Source organism: Sturnira hondurensis, unplaced genomic scaffold (assembly GCF_014824575.4).
Source record: "Sturnira hondurensis isolate 20B ecotype Veracruz unplaced genomic scaffold, ASM1482457v3 Scaffold0009719, whole genome shotgun sequence".
Lineage (NCBI taxonomy): Eukaryota > Metazoa > Chordata > Mammalia > Chiroptera > Phyllostomidae > Sturnira > Sturnira hondurensis.
In genome coordinates this window covers 826,672-847,356 of record NW_028082350.1, presented here as the reverse complement: position 1 = coordinate 847,356, position 20,685 = coordinate 826,672, and the positions used below count along the sequence as shown (strand labels likewise).

General features: G+C 38.5%; 1 protein-coding gene across 3 annotated transcripts in view; it reads right to left on the bottom strand.

The window, feature by feature from the left end:
* The window catches only part of GRAMD1C (GRAM domain containing 1C), a 102,082-nt gene that overhangs the window by 39,272 nt on the left and 42,125 nt on the right, over positions 1-20,685 (bottom strand). For 2 of the 3 annotated variants that reach the window (XM_037057397.1, XM_037057398.1), the window contains one exon: positions 17,183-17,263. In XM_037057397.1, coding sequence (XP_036913292.1) covers positions 17,183-17,263 — 81 coding nt within the window. Of the gene's footprint in view, positions 1-582; positions 933-17,182; positions 17,264-20,685 lie in introns of those variants that run through there. The other variant, XM_037057399.1, reaches the window with a different exon arrangement.

Here is a 20,685-nt window from a genome sequence, read left to right as displayed (position 1 = left end):
TTATAAAAAGAAACCAGCAACACTTCAGTATACTTCTGGAATATTAAAACCTGTTATAAAAACTATCCTGAAATAATAGATACTAAAATATACCAAAAGCAGACTAGAGCAAGTATATGAATCAATGATAAGTATTCAGGCAGCTTCCTAAGAGTGAAAGAAATGAAACTTATAAGTAAAAATTAAAACAAAAATTCCATTTTATTTGACTACATAAATAAATGATTTAGTTACAGTATCAAATACAATTGGGAAATTAACAGCAGGGTAATTTCAGTATTTTTTAATATGTTAGGTTTTTTAAATGTATACATAAAAGGTTAATGGAAAACAAAATAGAACTCAACTCACAGCTCACCATCTTATAGATTTGCTAATTTGTTAAAAAAAATGACACTTTTTTCAAAGTTGGCCAGAAGTCACAAAAATGTAGTTATTTACAGCCATGCTGAATGTTCAAACACTGAAACACATATCCATCCACACTGTTATTCATTATTCTTTCAACAATCGGCAGCTGAATCAGAGTTAAGTAAGCTTAAAAAAAACAACCTAAATTTTAAACAAAGACTGAACGCCTACCTGCAAATGAAGCGTCTCCCCGTTTCAGCCTACAAGAGTACTTTAACAAAATAAAGATGAACCAAGCAGTAATCAGATAAGGCTCAAAAGGCAGAAGATCAATTTCTGGCCCAGAAAGCTTTGTATTCTCAATGTGCTGCAAAGTCTTTATCCCACAGCAGAGTTCCAAATATTTAATGACAACTATGTAAAATCACTGCTTCAATCTTCTAGTTTTGTTTTAAGAAGCTTTTCCTTATTAAAAAAACAAGATGTACTGTAGTTTAAAGCACATTATTTGTTACTTCCTGGTTTGTAGTATGAGCATTCTTTCCAAGGTGGCAGGTCAGAATGCAGAATTGGAAGTTATACCTCGCTCTACAGGTTCCTAAGCCACGCCTATTAAAAGAGATAGGTAAACAGGGTTTCATTAAAGGGACAGTTCCCAATTTCTTCTAATTAGAAACAATAAAATGCAAATGAAGTTATCTTACTTATGTTCAATTATGTAAAATGCTTCTTGCAATATTATTTTAATCTCATTCTAAAAATTAAATATATTAAGGGTTAAACTTTCTTCTCCATACTAATACTTTCTATTCAATTCTGGCAACGTCATTATTACTTCTTCAGTACTGAGGTAGCAGCCCCTCAGCCTCCTGTATTAACCTTTTACTATTATCAAAGCCTGAATCTCTTCATTAGCATAAATGGAATGTCAGGAAATAGCAGGAAGACTGAGCTAATCAAATGGAGCAATTCTAATATGTGCATCTTACATCATCAAAAAGTTTACATCTTGATTACTCAATAATTCTGTCCTTCAACAATATTTTCTTACTTTATTCAGAATAATTTCCTGTCAGGGATCTGGACTACAATAAACATTATAGAGAGTCTTTACTAATAATTCCAATATATTTCTTAGAACAAAAATTTTCTTCTAAATGAAAAATAGGAAAGCTTCCCTAATTTCTACCTAGTTGCTCCATTTAATTCAATAAGGTGTATAGACATGATAAATGCTACTTGATGATCTGAAAAGATAACATTTTAGGAGGGTTGCTAAAATCTAACCATTTTCTACAATAGCAGAATGAGGGACCAGGCAGACAGTGGAGAAGAGCACTCACTCAAACTGAAGAAAGCACACGGTGGGAAGGGTCAAGGGGGCTAGCTTCTACTATCTAAAAAATTAGTGCTTTTGGAATATGTCAGTTCTCATTGACTGAAACTGCAGATAGATATCCTTATTCTCGTATAGTAACTGAACAGTTATGAAAAAATAGATAATAACAAATATTATAAATAATTTTTATATATTTGCTAAATGTAAAAATTCTTCTAGTAAACTACTGGTATATAGAGCAGTGCTAAATATAGAGTAGGCGTAACAGGGAAAGTAGAACCTAAGACTGAGCCTTAGGAAGGCCAGCGTGTAAATGCGGAGTCGAAGAGGAGTAGACTGCCAAAAAGAAGGAAGGAAATACCAGAAAGGTACGAGGAAATTCCAGAAGGAACGCCATGGATATCAGGGAGAGAAGGTATTGCAAAAGAGAGGGAGTGTGCAATGGTGTGAAATGCTACTAAAAGATTAAGTAAGATAAGCACAATTACAGCAAATGCAAGTGTGCAATGGAGTGGAGCGGCCTGGCAAGTCAGGTCACCATGACTAACACCGGTTTCGGGGAAAGGAGGGGAAGGGGGAAGCAGCCACATCATGAAGAGCCTCATACGCTGCAGAAAATAGTAGGGTTTACATGTCAAAATATAAAAAGCCACCTACAAGTTTCATATAGAAAAGAAACAAGTTCAGATTGTGTTTTTAAAAGATATGCTTTTTATGTGTATTTATCCAAAGAATATAAAAACATTAGTTCAAAAAGATATATGAACCCCTGTATTTATCACAGCATTGTTTACAATAACTAAGAGATACAAGTAACCTATGTGTCCATTGACAGATGAAGAAATAAAGATGTAGTAATATACATAAACAATGGCATATTACTCAGCCATAAAAAGAATGAACTACATTTGGAAGTCAGGAAGTGTGACAATGCCAACTTAATTCTTTTTTTCTCAGGATTGTTTTGGCTATTTGGGTCTTTTGTGGTTCCATACAAGTCTGATGATATTTTGTTCTATTTCCTTAAAAAAATGCCCTTGTGATTTTGAAAGGGATTGCATTTAATCTCTGTATTACTTTAGGCAATATGGCCATTTTGACTATGTTGATTTTTTCAACCCATGTACATGGAATATATGTCCATTTCTTCATGTCTTCTTCAATTTCTTTTAACAACGTCCTGTAATTTTCAGTGTATAGGTCCTTCACATCCTTTGTTAAGTTTATTCCTAGGTATTTAATTCTCTTTGACAATTGCAAATAAATTTTTTTTCATTTCTTTTTCTGAAAGTTCATTGTTAGTATATAGGAACACACTGGACTTTTATATATTAATTTTGTATACTGCAATTTGTTTGTATTTGTATTTGTTTCTAAATAGGTTTTTGGTGGCATCCTTAGAGTTTTCTGTATAGAATCATTTGCAACAACATGGATGGATCTTGAGAGTATCATATGAAGTGAAATAAGTCAGATGGAAAAGGACAAAAACTACATGATTTCACTCATATGTGAAAGGGAAAAAAAGAAACAAACAAACAAAACAAAACTCATAGATACAAATAACAGAATGGTGGTTACCAAAGGAAAAGAGGAGTGGAAGGAGGGCAAAATGGGTAAAGGGGGCCAAGGATATGGTAGCAGAAGGAAACGACTTTTGGTGGTGAGCACACAATAGAGTATACAGATATAAAATTATAAAGTTCTACATTACATACTGTTACTGATGAAGTTCACCTCAATAATAAATAAAATTTAAAAAATAAAACACTTTTAAAACTACTGCTACCTTGGTAACAACATAAAAGACAGATTAGAGTATTAAAAAGAAATAGGGCCCTGGCTGGCACAGCTGAGTGGGTTGAGCACCAGGCTGCAAACCAAAGGGTTGCTGGTTTGATTCCAAGTCAGGGCACATGCCTGGGTTGTGGGCCGGGCCCCCAATAGGGGGCATTCGAGAGGCAATCACACATTGGTGTTTCTCTCCCCCTCTTTCTCCCTCCCTTACCCTTTCTAAAAATAAATAAATAAATAATACGAGGTAGGGCCTTGGCAGGTGTGGTTGAGTGGGTTGGGTGTCTTCCTGCAAAGCAAAGGGTTTGATTCCTGGTCAGGGCACATGCCTGGATTGTGGGCCAGGTCCCCAGTTGGGGGCATGTGAGAGGCAGCCCTGACTGATGTATCTCTCATAAATCAGTGTTCCTCCCCCTTTCTTTCTTCCTCCTGTCCCCCCTCTCTAAAAATAAATAAATAAAAACTTTAAAATAAATTAAAAGGTAGGACACTATTATAATGGTTCAAGCTAAAAATGATAAGGATTTTGGTGACCAGCATTACATGGTTAAAGAAGAAGAGATAAGAAACCAGGGAGACTTCTGGCCAAGATGGAGGCGTAGGTAGACACACTGTACCTCCTTGTACAACCAAAATAAGGACAACAATAATTTACAAACAAAATAACAACCAGAACTGACAGAAAATTGAACTGTATGGAATTTGGACAACCAAGGAGATAAAATAGACACATTCATCCAGACTGGTAAGCAGGGTGGAGTCAGGCAGCCCAACGGAGAGGGGTTGAGGCACAAAAAGTGGTGGCACCAAGCGGGAAAGGCACCCTGGGTGCACAAGACAGCAGCGGGCAGACCCTGGGTGCGCAGGCAGTGGCTGGCAGACCCCGGGCACAGGGTGGCAATGGGCAGACCCAGAAAGGCAGCAATTGTGAAGCAAGGCACTATGCACTGTGCACAAGGCAGCTGACCAGGTGGTCCCACATTTGCATACAGATAAAACAAGCAAAATTGGGGAGAGAGACGGACCATGCAACCCAGGGGCCCAGTGTGTGGAAATAAAGCCTCAAAACACCAAATGATAACACCTGTGGGGAGGTAAGGCACAGGAAGAGACTCCCAGCCTCACAGGAGAGTTTGCTGGAGAGACCCACAAGGTCCTAGAACGTACACAAGCCCACCCACACGAGAATCAAACCAGAAAGGTCCAATTTGCTTGGGGGAAGTGGCGGAGGGGACAGATCCGACAGAGAGAGGAGCAAGTGCAATTGTTCCCTCTCAGGCCCCGCTCCCACATATAGTGTCACAACCCAGGGACTGGGTTGACTCACCCTGGTGACCACCTAGGGCTCCACCCCTCATTGGTAACAGGCACAACAAGACAAAAAATGGCACAAACGGAAGAAGAGATCAAAACTCCACAGCAAATACAGCTAAGCAATGAACAGATAGCCAACCTATCAGATGTACAGTTCAGAGCACTGGTGATCAGGATGCTCAAAGAATTGGTTGAATTTGGCCGCAAATTAGATGAAAAAATGAAGGCTATGCTAAGTGAAATGAAGGAAAATGCACAAGGAACCAATAGTGATGGAAAGAAAACTGGGACTCAAATCAACGATGTGGACCAGAAGGAAGAAAGAAACAACCAAACAGAAAAGAATGAAGAAACAAAAATTCAAAAAAATGAGGAGAGGCTTAGGAACCTCCAGGACATCTTTAAACGTTCCCACATCCAATTATAGGGGTACCTGAAGGGTAAGAGGAGGAGCAAGTGGAAAACTTATTTCAACAAATAATAAAAGAGAACTTTCCCAGTCTGGCAAAGGAATTAGACTTCCAGGAAGTCCAGGAAGCTGAGAGTCCCAAAGAAGTTGGACCCAAGAAGGAACACACCAAGGCATATCATAATTACATTAGCCAAGATAAAAATGAAGAGAATCCCAGAAGCAGCAAGAGATAAAGAGACAGTAATCTACAAAGGAGTTCCCATCACACTGTCAGCTGATTTCTCAAAAGAAACTCTGCAGGCCAAGAAGGGGCTGGAAAGAAGTATTTCAAGTCATGAAAAGTAAGGACCTACATCTAATATTACTGTATCCAGCAAAGCTATCATTTAGAATGGAAGGGAAGATAAAGTGCTTCCCCGATAAGGTCAAGTCAGAAAAGTTTATCACCACCAAGCCCTTATTATATGAAATGTTAAAGGGACTTATCTAAGAAAAAAAAGAAGGTCAAAACTATGAACAGTAAAATGACAACAAACTCACAACTATCAACAACTGAACGTAAAAACAAAAATAAAATGAACTAAGCAAACAACTAGAACAGGAACAGAATCACAGAAATGGAGATCACTCTGAAGGGTTATCAGCGGGAGGGAATGGGGGAAAAGGTACAGGGAATAATAAGCATAAATGGTAGGTACAAAATAGAAAGAAGGAGGTTAAGAATAATATAGGGTTTAATCTCTAAAATATACAATGAACTAATACAACTCAATGCCAGAAAACAAACAACCCAATTAAGAAATGTGCAAAAGACCTAAGTAGACACTCCTCCAAAGAGGACATACAGAGCACCTATAGACATATGAAAACAATGCCCAACATCACTAATCATAAGAGAAATGCAAATTAAAGCCTCAATGAGATATCGCTTTATACCTGTCTGAATGGCTACCAACAATAAATCAACAAACAACAAATGTTGACAAGATATGGAGAAAAGGGAACCCTAGTGCACTGTTAGTGGGAATGCAGTCTGGTGCAGCCACTGTAGAAAACAATATGGATATCCTTTAAAATTAAAAATAGAACTTTCTTTTGACCCAGCATTTCCACTTCTGGGAATAGATCCCAAGGATCCCAAATGACCAATACTAAAGAATACATGCACCTCTATGTTTGTAGCAGCACTACTTACAATAGCCAGGACTTGGAAGCAGCCTAAGTCCCATCAGTAGATAAGTGTATAAAACAGCTGTGGTATATTTACCCAATGGAATACTACTCAGCAGTGAAGAAAGAAGGAGGAAGGAAGAAGGAGGAAGAAGAAGAAAGAGGAAGAAGGAAGGAGGAGGAATAAGGAAGGAGGAAGAAGAAGGAAGAAGGAAGAAGAAGAAGAAGGAAGAAGGAGGAAGAAAGAAGAAACTCTTACAACAGCATGGATGGACTGGGAGACATTAAGTTACATGAATTAAGCCAGTCAGTGAAAGACAGATACCATACAGTCTCACTTTTATGTGGAATCTAATGAATACAATAACCCAACGAACAAAATAGTAACAGAAGCTTAGACACTTAAAATAGACTAACAGCTGCCAGAGGGATCGGGGGAGATGGGATGAAAGATGGTGAAGGAATTAACCAAAGAACATAGACAGTATGAGGATTGGCTTGCAGTGGGGACAAGGTGGGGCTGGATGGAAGTTGGGAAAGGGAGAAAAAGTGGGAACAACTGTAACAATATAAACAATAAAAATAAAAATAAAAAAGTAAAAATATATACACAGTTTTTTTTTTTACAAATAAGCTCTGGGTTTTTTGGGTCCCCCCTTGTAGTATTTAACACATAGTATATACTTAAACACTGATTTTTGTCTTACTATAGAGCATAAATGGTCATCATTCTATTTATGAAAATGAGAGTATAGTGTCCTTCTAAAATAGTTGCATGTTTAATGTTAAAGACAACCAAATTACCCAAATATTTGAAAGGTATAACTACTGTAAAGAGAGTGATACTCCTCATATACACATCAAGAACACACATGATGTTAGGATCTTTTCAAAGAGGGTTAGATTTTACTCCCAGCCAGTGGATGGACAGTTGCTCAGCCATGGTGGCCTCAGCAGTATCCTGGAATTCCCTTTCTTCCTTCCCCTTCAAATAACTTTTTACTTTTACATTAAAGTTCAGACTACAGTTTCTCCCTTGACTCATCTGTAAACCTGAACTTTATGACTTCCCTGAAGGTATTTGTTTTAATGAGGCTATATCCCAACTTACTAACATGTGATTAGCGTAAATCTGATTCTGGGAGCACACAGAACCAGTGCATAATCAAATGTAGGTTGCAATAGCAGTCTTCGGTTCCTTATTAAATAGAATGAGGGAATGCACCTGGGGGATTTCCAGAGCACTGGAAAAAACTTGGCATTTGGGGATAGGATCAGCCAGGACCCTAGGGCAACACTTGTTTTTAGCCCATGACAAAGTAGCCACTGTAATTATGACAATGCATCTGAACTGGGCAGGCCTGCCGTGGGGGTACGAGACATCTGCAACATGACCAGAAGTGTGGTATGGACTTATGGGGCCCGCTTCACCTCTGAGCTGAAGCCTCTAGCAGGTGGCTGCTATGCACCAATGGTCCCTGCACCCACTCGAGAGCCCACAGCCCAGGGGGCTCAGAGTGCCCAAGTGTCAAGACTCACAGTGTGAGGAGAGATTGGTTTGGGAGCTTTTCTGCCAGCCTTGTTTATTCCCCCCTCCCCCACCCCCCACCCCCACCTCGAAGGGTAGACAGTCAGCAGTCAGCAAGCTCCCCCACCCCACCCTACTCCCAGCTCTCCCCTCCATCTCTGGACCTCAGGCCAATTCTTTGCATCCCCTGCACTCCAGGAAAGTGGAAGCATCTAAGCAAGGAAGACCCTGTCCCCAGCTGCTGCCAGAAAGTTCTCAAGCCATTCAACCCAAAGAGTCCTAGCAGCCAAAATTGGTCCACTCCAATGAGGGGCTCAGCTAGGGTGGGGGGAAGGCAGGAGGGAAAGTTCAGGCCCATCCTGCTAAGTTCCTGCTGTGAAGAGGAGCATTTCCTATCAGCTGGAATTCTCTACTCTCCCCCATGCCACTTTTTAACATAACAGCTCCATGGAGCTATAATTCACATGCCATAAAATTCACTATTTAAAGTGTACAATCCAGAAGTTTTTAGCATATCCGGAGTTGCAGAACTATCACCATTAACTTTAGAACATTTCATCAACCCAAAAGATACCCAAATCCATTAGCAGTCACTCCTCCTTCCCCTGACAACAAGTTTTTTCTGTTTCTATGAATTTGCCTATTCTAGTCATTTCACAGAAATAGACTCCTAAAATGTTTTCTTTGGGACTGGCTTTTTCTCACATAGCATGTTTCTAGGTTCACCTCTGCTGTAACATGCATCGGCACTTCACTCCTTTTTATAGCTGAATGATATTTCATTGACTATAAATTTTGTTTATCCATTCATCCATTGATGGACATTTCAGATGTTTCCACTTTTTGGCTTTCAGGAATAATGCTATGAAATTCAAGTGCAAGTTTCTGGTGAACATATGTGTTTAATTCTCTTGCACATAAACCCAGAAGTGTAATTGTAGAATCATATAGTAGTTCTATGCTTAACATTTTGAGAAACTGCTAAACTGTGTTTCATAGATTTCAAAGTTTTATAATCCCACCAGGAATGTATGAGGGTTCCAGTTTCTCCACATCCTCAGCAACATTTCTTAATGTCTCACTTTTTATTCTAGCCATCCCAATGAGTGTGAAGCAGTATCTCACATAGGTTTTGACCTGTTTCTCTAATGGCTAATAACATTGAGCATCTTTGCATGAGTTTACTGACCATTTCTTCTTTGGAGAAATAGCTGTTCAAATCCTTTGCTCATTTTTTATGGCTTTTTTGTCTTTTTCTTATTCAGTTGTAAGAATTCTTTACATATTCCAAATACAAATCCCTTATTTGATGCATAACTTGTAAATATTTTCTCCCAATCCTTAAGTTGCCTTTTCATTTTCTTGATAGATTCCTTCATCCACAGAAGCTTTTTATTTTGATTTTGATGAAGTCCAATTTATTTTTTTGTCACTTAGGCTTTTGGTATCATATCCAAGAAACTACTATCTAATCCAAACACTATGAGGATTTACACCCACAGTTTGTTATGACAGTTTCATAATTTAAAATGTTACATTTAGGCCTATGATCTATTTTGGATAATATTTTGTGTATGTTACAAAGCAGAGGCCAAAACTCATTCTTTTAAATCTGGATATGTAATTGTTCCAGCACCAATTGGTTGAAAAGATTATTCTTTATCTTTTAAATTGTTTTGGCATACTTGTCAAAAATCAATTTATGGTCAGTAAGTGTTGGTAAGATTTTATTTCTAGACTCTCAATTCTATTCCATTAATCTATATGTCCAGACTTAAGTCACGAGTTAGTCTATGCCTTAATTACCACAGCTTTGCAGTAAACACCAGAACCAAGAAATACAAGTCCTCCAATGTAATGGACTGAACTGTATCTCCAAAAACTCATATGCTAAAGCCCTAACCCCTAATGTGACTATATTTAAAGATTAAAAACTTTAAGGAGGAAATTACAGTTAAATGAGGTTGCCATGAACTGAATTGTCTCTCGTGCCCCTCTGCCCCAATGTCATATGTTGAAGCCCCAACTCCCAATGTGATGGTATTTGGAGATGGGGCCTTTAGGAGATAATTAGGTTTAGATGAGGTGATGAGGGCAGGGGGCTTCGTGATGGGATTAGTGCCGTATATAAAAACACCACAGAGTTTGTTTTCTCTCTCTTTCTTTCCCCATGTCAGGTGACAATGAGAAGGCGGCCATCTACAAGTCGGAAAGTGTTCTCGCCAGAACCTAAGCATGCTGGCATCCTGATTTCAGATTTCCAGGCTCCAGAACTATAGGACAATGAATTTCTTATGTATGAGCCACCCAGTCTATGGCATTTTGTTATGGCAGCCTGAGCTGACTATGACAAAGGTCATGAGGGTGAGGTCCTAAAGTTATAGGACTGGTGCGCATATAAGAGGAAGAGACTCTGGATTGTGCATAAACAGAGGAAAAGCCATGTGAGGACTTAGTGAGAAGCCTGCAAGCCAACAAGAGTGGTCACCAGAAGTCTGCCCTGCTGGGACCATACTCTTGGACTTCCAGCCTCCAGAACTGTGAGAAAATAAATTCCGGTTACATAAACCACCCAGTCAAGTCTGTGGTATTTTGTCATGGCAGCCCTAACATACTAATCATCCAGTGTTATTATTCTTTTGCAAGATTGTTTTGGTTATTCTGGATACCTTGCATTTCCATATGAATTTTAGGATCCACTTGTCAATTTCTACCAAAATGTTAGTGGGAATTTTGATAGTGATTGCATTAAATCTGCAAATCAGTGGGGGTGGTGAGGGAGTTGGCAGTTATTGCCATTTAACAATATTAAGTTTCCTGATCCATAAACATGAGATTCTTTTCATTTACCTGTCTTTAATTTCTTTCAACAATGTTTATTAGCTTTCAGTATACATGTGTTACAGTTCTTTTCTTAAAGTTAATCCCAATTACATTACTCTTTTTGGTGTTATTACAAATGAACTGGTTTTTTTAATTGTTAATTGTCAACATACAGAAATATAATTGTTTTTTGTGTGTGTTTTGATAATGTATTCTGCAACCCTGTCAAACTTCTTTTTATTTTTTTAATATATTTTATAGATTATGCCATTGCAGTTGTCCCATTTTCCCCCTTCACTCCCCTCCACCCTGCACACCCCTCCCCCTTCATTCTCCCCTTTTTGTTCATGTCCATGTGTCATAAGTTCTTTAGATTCTGTATTTCCCATACTATTCTTGCCCTCCCCCCTGTCTATTTTCTACCTACCATCTATGCTACTTATTCTCTGTACCTTCTCCCCCCTTCTCCTCCTCCCACTCTCCTGTTGCTAACCCTCCAGTTGATCGCCATTTCTATGGTTCCACTCCTGATCTAGCTGTCCTCTTGGTTTGCTTTTGTTTTAGGTGTGGTTGTTGATAACTGAGTTTGCTGTCCTTTCACTGTTCATATTTTTTATCTTCTTTTTCTTAGATAAGTCCCTTTAGCATTTCATATAATAAGGGCTTGGTGATGATGAACTCCTTGAATTTGACCTTATCTGAGAAGCACTTTATTTGCCCTTCCATTCTAAATGAAAGCTTTGCTGGATAGAGCAATCTTGGCTGTAGGTCTCTGAATTTCATGACTTGGAATACTCCTTTCCAGCCCCTTCCTGCCTCTAAGGTCTCTTTTGAGAAATCTGCTGACATTCTGATGAGTACTCCTTTGTAGGTGACTGTCCCCTTATCTCTTGCTGCTTCTAGGATCCTCTCCTTCATTTTCATCTTAGCTAATATAATTATGATGTGCCTTGATGTGTTCCTTCTTGGGTCCAACTTCTTTGGGACTCTCTGAGCTTCCTGGATTTCCTAGAAGTCTATTTCCTTTGCCTGACTGGGTAAGTTCTCCTTTATTATTTGTTCAAATAAGTTTCCACTCCTGGCTGTTCCTCTTCCCCTTCTGGTATCCCTATAATTCGGATGTCGGAATGTTTAAAGATGTCCTGGAGGTTCCTAAGCCTCTCCTCATTGTTTTGAATTCTTGTTTCTTTATTCTTTTCTCTCTGGTTATTTTTTTCTTCCTTCTGGTCCACTCCCTTGATTTGAGTCCCAGTTTCCTTTCCATCACTATTGGTTTCCTGTGCATTTCCCTTCATTTCAATCAGTTTAGCCTTCATAAGTTCCTCTAATTTGTGGCTAAAATCAACCAATTCTTTGAGCATCCTGATCACCAGTGTTTTGAACCGTGCATCTGAAAGGTTGGCTATTTCTTGGTCACTTAGAATTATAGGCTCTGCGGCTGTGAGCTGTTCTTGAGTCATAATGTTTGGTCTGTTGGCACCTGTTAAGTATGAGGGGCAGAGTCTTAGGTGTTCACCAGGGCCAGGCGACCCAGTTGCTGGGTTGTGACACTGTACGTGGGGGCGGGATCAGAGAGGGAAAAAAATGGTGCTTTGCTGAGCTCCGCTCTCTCTCAGATTTCTGTCCCCTCTGCAGCTTCCCACAAGCAGATTGGGCCCCTCTGGTGCTGGTTCCTGGGTGTGTGGGCCTGTGTACTCTCCAGGACCCTGCGGGTCTCTCCAATGAACTCTCTGTGAGCCTGGGAGCCTCTCCCAGCCCCTTGACCCAGAGAAAGTCTTTCCAGTTGGTGCTTTCAAAGTCTAATTCCCGTCGCTGGGGCCCTAGCCTGAGCAGTCTGCCTCACTGTTCGCTCCTTCGCTTGGTTTATCTGCTCGAGAATGTGTGACCACAGTTAGCCAGCCACCCTGCGCCCTCACTGGGTCCACCTGTCACCACCCCACACCTGGGATCCACTAACTGCCGCCGCCTCTGCTCCTGGGTCGGTCGGACCAAATGATCTTTCCAGCCCAACCCCACTCCGCCACTGACTTCTCCCCTCTTGCCAGTCTGGCTGAGTGGTTTGTTGTTGTCGGACTTCCGTACAGTTCAATTTTCACTGTTTTGGCTGCGTTTTTGTTTCTAAAACTGTGCTGTCTTTAAATTTAGTTGTGGGAAGGGGCACAGTGTTTCCACCTATGCCTCCATCTTGGCCGGAAGTTCTCGAACTTATTTCTATTAGATTTTTATTGGCTTTCTTACAAATATATATATATATATATATATATATACTTGTGTGTGTGTGTGTATGTGTGTGTATATATATATATATATATATGTCATCTGCCAATAGGGACAGTTTTATTTCTTCATTTTTAATCTGGATGTGTTTTACCTTTATTTTTCTCGCTTTATTTCCCTGGCTGAAACCTTCAGTACAATGCTGAATAGAAATGGCAACAAAAGACATCCTTGTCTTACTCCCGACTTAGGGAGAAAGCATTAGCTTTTCACCATTAAATATATTAGCTTTTAGTTTTATTGGGTAAAAGAAATTCCCTGCTAGTCCTAGTTCACTTTGTTTCGTTTATCAGAAAGGGATGTTAGACCTCATCGAACACTTTTTCTGTATTGATCAAGATGATCATATAGTTTTTGCCTTCTACCAATACAACGTGTTACACTGACTTATTGTCATATGTCAAAACAACCTTGTACAAATCCCACTTATTTCTAACATATAATCTTTTCTGACGTTGCTGGATTTGATTTGCTAACATTTTGTTGAGGACTTTTATTTCTATATTCATAGGCATAATGAACATAATAAATATTGTCTATAGTTTTCTTGTGATGTTCTTTGTCTGGTTTTAATATCAAGGCAATAAATACCAGCCTCATAGAGCAGCTTGTGCAGTGTTCCTTTCTCTTCTGTTTTTGGAATACTTTGTGAACAATTGCTGTCAACTCTACTGTAAACATTTGACAGCATTCACCAGTAGAGCTATCTGGGCCTGGGCTTTTCTTTGTGGGTAGATTTTTTATTATTAACTCAGTCTCTTTCCTGTCATTGGTCTATTCAGATATTCTGTTTCTACTTGAGTCAGTTCCAATAGTTTGTAATTTCCTAGACCTTTTTCCATTTCTCTTACATTAATGGATTTGTTGGTCAATTTAGCTAAAGGTTTCTCAATTTTGTTAATTTTTTCAAAAAAAGAACTTTTGGTTCTGTTTATTATTTCTATTTTTCTACTCTCTAGTTCATTCATTTATGTTTTAATTATTTCCTTGCTTCTATTTACTTTGAGTTTAGTTTGCTCTCCTTTTTCTTAAGGTGGAAAGTTATGCTATTATTTTTAGATCATTCTTCTTTTTTCATATAGGTGTTTATAGTTATAAATCCCCCTCTAAGATGTGTTTTAAGTGTATCTCATAAGTTTTGGTATATATTTTTGTTTTCATTTAACTCAAAGTATTTTCTAGTTTCCTTTATGATTTTTTTATTTTATCCACTAGTTATTTAGGAGTGTTCTGTTTAATATCTACTTTTGATGAATTTCCCAAATTTCCTTGTTACTGATTTCTAATTTCATTCCATTGTGATCAAAGAACATATTTTCTATTATTTCAATCCTTTTGAATATAATAAAGCATATTTTATAACCTAGCATATTGTTTGTTTTGGAGAATACTCCAGGTATACTTGAGAAGGATGTGTTTTCTGTTTCAAGTGGAGTGTCCCATAGACATATTTTAGTTTTAGTTAGCTTACAGTGTTGTTCAAGTCTTCTATTACTCCATTGATCTTCTGTCCTGTTGTTCTATCCATCACTGAAGGTGAGGTAATGAAAGCTGCAACAAGTCTTTGCCTCCTCGCACAACCAAAAGAAGGATAACAACAAATTTAAAAATAAAAAACAACCAGAACTGACAGAAAATCAAACTGTATGGAAGTCCAACAATCAAGGAGTTAAAGGAGAAACATTCATCCAGACTGGTAGGAGAGGCAGAGATGGGCAGCTGGGGTGTAGCAGACTTGCATGCAAGGTGGTCCCACATTTGTGTGCAGATAAACTGGGAGGAACAGTTGGAGAGTGAGATATACCGCATAGCCCAGGGTTCCAGACAGGGAAATAAAGCCTCAAAATCTTTGACTGAAAAAACCTGTGGTGGTTGGGGCCACAGGAGAAACTCAGCCTCACAGGAGAGTTTGCTGGAAAGACCCACAGGGCCCTAGAATGTACACAAAACCATCCACCCGGGAATCAGCACGAGAAGGGCCCAATTTGCTTGTGGGTAGTGGAGGAAGGGACTGAAAGCTGGCAGAGAGGTGAACAAGTGGCACTGTTCCCTCTCGGATCCCTCCAACACATGCAGCATCACAACACAGAGACGTGGGTTGCCCGACCCTGGTGAACACCTAAGGCCCTGCACCTTACTACTTAACAGGCATGCTGAGACAAAAAATATGGACCAAATGAAAGAACAGATCAAAGCTCCAGAAAAAATACAACTAAGCAACAAAGAGATAGCCAACCTATCAGATGCACAGTTCAAAACACTGGTAATCAGGATGGTCACAGAAATGGTTGAGTATGGTCACAAAATAGAGGGAAAAGTCAAGGTTATGAAAAGTAAAATAAAGGAAAATGTACAGGGAACCAACAGTGAAGGGAAGGAAACTGGGACTCAATCAATGGTTTGGAACAGAAGGAAGAAATAAACATTCAACCAGAAAATAATGAAGAAACAAGAATTCAAAAAAATGAGGAGAGGCTTAGGAACTTCTGGGACAGCTTTAAACATTCCAACATCCAAATTATAGGGGTGCCAGAAGGAGAAGAGGAAGAGCAAGAAATTGAAAACTTCTTTGAAAACATAATGAAGGAGTACTTCCCCAATCTGGCAAAGGAAACAGTCTTCCAGGAAGTCCAAGAAGCTCAGAAAATCCAAAAAAAGTGGGACCCAAGGAGGAATACACCAAGGCACATCATAATTATATTACCCAAGATTAAAGATAAGGAGAGAATCTTAAGAGCAGCAAGAGAAAAGGAGACAGTCACCTACAAAGGAGTTCCCAGCAGACTATCAGCTGATTTCTCAAAAGAAACCTTACAGGCAAGAAGAGGCTGGAAAGAAGTATTCCAAGTCATGAAATCCAAAGACCTACATCCAAGACTGCTCTGTCCAGCAAAGCTTTCATTTGGAATGGAAGGGCAGATAAAGTGCTTCCCAAATAAGGTTAAGTTAAAGGAGTTCATCATCACCAAGCTCTTATTTTATAAAATGTTAAAGGGACTTATCTAAGAAAAAGAAGAAGGTCAAAACTATGAACAGTAAAATGACAACGAACTCACAACTATAAACAACTGAACATAAAAACAAAAACAAAATGAACTAAGCAAACAACTAGAACAGGAACAGAATCACAGAAATGGAGATCACATAGAGGGTAATCAGCAGAGAGGGGAAGTGGAGAGAATGGGGAAAAAGTACAGAAAATAAGAAGCATAAATGGTAGGTACAAAATAGACAGTGGGAGGTTAATAATAGTATGGGAAATGGAGAAGCCAAAGAACTTATATGTACGACCCATCGACATGAACTGAGGTGGGGGAATGATAGTGGGAGGGGAGTACAGGGCAGAGGGGAATAAAGGGGAGAAAAAAATCAGACAACTGTAATAGCATAATCAATAAAATATATATTTTTTAAAAAAGAAAGGTCCAACTATTCCTGTTGAATTTTCTATTTCTCCCTTCAATTCTGCCTGTTTTTGTTTCATATATTTTAGGGCTCTGTTATTAGGTGCATATAAGTCTGTAACTTATAAATTCCAGAGATATATCTTTTCATTATTACAAAACATACTTTCTTATCACTATTAATTTTTGTCTTAAAGTGTCTTTTGTCTGATATTACAATAGTCTAGCTCTCTTTCGGTTATTGTCTGTACAGTATATCTTTTTCCATCCTTTTACATTTCTTCTGTTTATGCCTTTAAATCTAATGTGTCTCTTATATTCAGTATATAGCTGGATCATGTTTTTTTCATTCATTCTGCCTATCTGCCTTCTGACTGAAATATTTAATCCATTTAACTATTTAATATAATAGCTTCAATTTTGCTATTTCTTTGTATGTGTCATGGGTTTTTTCCCCCTCTATTCCTCCATTACTGCCTTCTTATGTATTAAATAGATCATGCTAGTGTACCATTTAAATTCCTTTAGTGTTTCTTTTACTGTATTCTTAAAGTTATTTTCTTGGTGGTTACCCTGGAGATTATAATTAATATCTCAACTTATAACTATGGATTATGTTTTACTTCAAGTTTCTTCTTGAAATTTAAATAGCTTAGTCAAAATTAACTCCAGAAAAGTAAAAAGGAGCTTTCCGACTGACAAGCACTGTTTAGGTGCACATCGGGAGGCTGCTCTTATACCAAGTACTTGCCTCCAGTATGAACACTCACCTTGTCTAACAGAGCGTTCTGCCACAGTCGAAAGATACTGAGGTAACTTCTGTCCCTTGCACCAAAAGATGTAAAGAAAAACTGAAAAGAAAAATAATAGAATAATTTTAGTGTCATTTTAAAAAAAGGGGAAAGTATCTGTCATGAAGGTTTGCTGGTACTTGCTATGGTCAAAGCAAGCTAACAGATCATCACTGCCTACTTTATATACTATTTTTGTTTAACTTTTTACTACATTAGACAAAAAATAGGTAATTGGTGCATGAACAAGGTGTCTTTCCAACTGTATCTTACAGCAAATACCATTTTACAATACTGACTAGGGAAAGGAGTTTGAAATATATTTATATATATTTATATACTTAAGTTCATCAGAGTTTAACTATGAAAATCAATCTAAATGAATTTATAAAAATACTTAATTTTATTTATTGTAAACTCTGCTAAGAAATGTGACTTGGTAGGCATTTGAGACAAGTATAAATAAAGAAGAAGAAAAAATACAATGGATTTCAAAGACAGATTTATTTTAAGGATCTTAATTTAAAATTATATCATCTTTCATAGTCTTCTCAAAAATCTAGAAATAGCTAGTCTCTGATAATTATATATATAAAACACCCATATTAACAATAAACTTTGCTTTGAATGTTGTAGAAGAAAAACAGCATGTTTCGATCTATAATTCTGTTTGCCTTTAGCCCTATTTCTTCCCATGCATTTAAGTGGGTTTTTGAAAAGTCACATTTTAAAATAGGGATTTATGAGAAAATCTGACAAGTGGCAGCACTAGTACAGTTTCTCAGTATATCATCTCTTCCAATCCCCTAGTTAGTGACATTTTATAATTAAATGCTTATTTTAGGGAATGAGAAAGCTCAGTTCTATGTTTCACTTATTAAATAAAATGCCAAACTCATATTTGGGGTGTTTTTTTTCATACAAAGATATTAAAGTGCAATTTTCCGGTTAATAAATTAAAACCTTGCTATATAATAGTTTATATACTGCAAAACTTTTTATAATTAGGATATAGCTAGCAGCTCTTCCAAACAGGATTATATATATAATATGTGGCCTAATAATCATTACTTATTTTCCCCTATTCCCATTCCTTAGATCAAATTGTTTTGCTTTTTGGATTGTAACAACCTTACAACCCTGTGTTCAGATATATAATAAGAAAAATCTCCTATTTCTTCTCCTTTTCACCACTGTGTTATGCTTACTAAATTCCCACTTCTTAAACTAAATATTTTCTCATCAACATTACCCACCTTGTACACAACCACCACATTCTCAACTACTTACGGTCCCATCTTTCTGGATAATCTATGTAAATTATAATTTTATTTTATTCTTTGCTAGATATCCAGCTTCAAAAGTTAATTAATAATTCTTGGTTCAATAATAACCTTAATTTGAGAGGAGTTCCAGATGACAATATATCCACGCTGCTGGGGCAAAGAACTACAATAGAATCTAAAACAGCTGGAAGCCATGATTCACCGTCCTTCAACACATACAACACGTGAATCTTCAGTAGTGCGGGCATCTCCCCGTGATGATGGAGAGAGAGACCGCTGAATCAACACTGTGAGGTGGTGAGAACCAGGGTGTCTGCAACTCAACTCCCCAGGTTCACGTCCTGCCTCTACCACTCAGTTCTCTGACTTTGGATCACTTTTCTTTTCCTACGTTTCCTTATCTACAAAGTGAGAATACTTAGAGTAGCAAATTTTGTGAGAATTAAATGAGGAAATATATGTAAAGAATTTAAACGAGTGTCCCGAACAAGTTGTGTCCAGCAAATGCTAGTTGTCATCATTAAAATGCCTGAAATTCCAGTACATAGATGGGAAATAGTCACACACGAGCTTAAGAAGGCATCATTAGGCCATTCACTGCAGCATCAATTGTAATAACAAAACAATGGAAATTAACTAAGTGTCAAGCAAAACATGGTAAATCCATTCTATAAAATACCATACAGCATTTTAATAAACAAAGATAGGTCTGCCTGTATGTGCTAACCTGCGACTCCGAGAGATAACATTACGTTCTTTTTTAAGAAAGGAGAACTGAAGACCAGCATGTATAAAAGAGCCACTTTAAAAACACACCAAAACTATATGTATGTATGTGTGTATGTATATGTATACACATACATACATATATACACACATACATACATATATATATACACACACACACATACACATACACACAAAAGAAGGTCTGAAAAATACACACCAAACTGATAACAGTGTTTTCCTCTAAAAAAAGCAGTGGGGTTGGGAGTTTTAGACATGAAAAAAAAGATGTCTAAGAGTTGTCATGGGTTTTAAGCATAGCAGAGGAGTGGCAGAAGAAATGATAAATTAATTATAAAAATAAGAATAAGTTTATTTTAGCTCTTCTTCTCTTCCTGAAAAGTTCAGCCCAAAAGGTGTTGGTGGAACAGAGTAAAGTAGGCATCTGTCCTAGAGGTGAGGGTAGAGGTAGAGGAGCTTCAGTAGCCAAAGCAGAGTGTTGGGCTACTGAAGAAAAGAACATGGAGGTGACCCACACGGAAGGGCTGCCCTGTGCAGTGTGTCAGAGCCCGAGTGGGCAAGTGGAGATGCCACAAACAGGAGTGATCTGGAGCACGGTGTTAGAACAAGAATAACGTGAGAGGCATGCATCAGAGGCTGGGGTTGGGGGATGCCCATGTAAGTGGATAGCCTGGTGCGAGTGTCAAAGCCCAAGCATGGGAAGAATGTGGCCACACACAGGGGAGCCTGAAAGGCATGTCAGAGCCAGAGTGGGTGAGGACAGCATGGTGTGATGGAGTCCATGAGGGTGACTCTGAGCTAGGGAGTCAGAGCCCGAGCAGGGTGAGAAGGGTGACCAAAGTGACAGACTGGCACAGAATGTCACAGCACAAAGCAGGGAATGGAGAGCATCCCTGTGGAGGGGTGACCTGGCACAGGGCAAAGTGGACACAGGGAAGGTGCCTGGCATGCAGGGCAAAGAGAGGCTTCATAAGGAGACAGCATCTGTGCTGTGGTGGGATGGGCGGCAGCCTGACTCGAAGTGTCAGAAACCAAGCTGGCCAAAAGGGCATCCATGTGGTGGGGGAGTGGCAGAGGACATGAAGATTGGTTACATGCGGGCCAAATGATAAAATAAGTAAATATATTAAGGATAATGGTGGCCTGGTTTTTCACAGTCAGGGAAGGAAGTACAAATACGAAAGGGAAAAACAAAAATGAACTCTGTGGTGCTGAGTAGCAATTAGAGGTATTGGTGTGAATTGTGGTTTATGGTAAAAAGGTAGATAAACATTGATGCATATGTGGGTGGACATGTGCATACTGTGGATATGGGTATGTAATTATATGTACATTATATTTACTTGTTCTGCACACTTAGAGGTCTCAGGAACAGTGACACCTCAATTGCAATGAACACACTGGCTTCTAAATATCCATCTACCCTAAAAGAAACCAGGACTCTTTGAA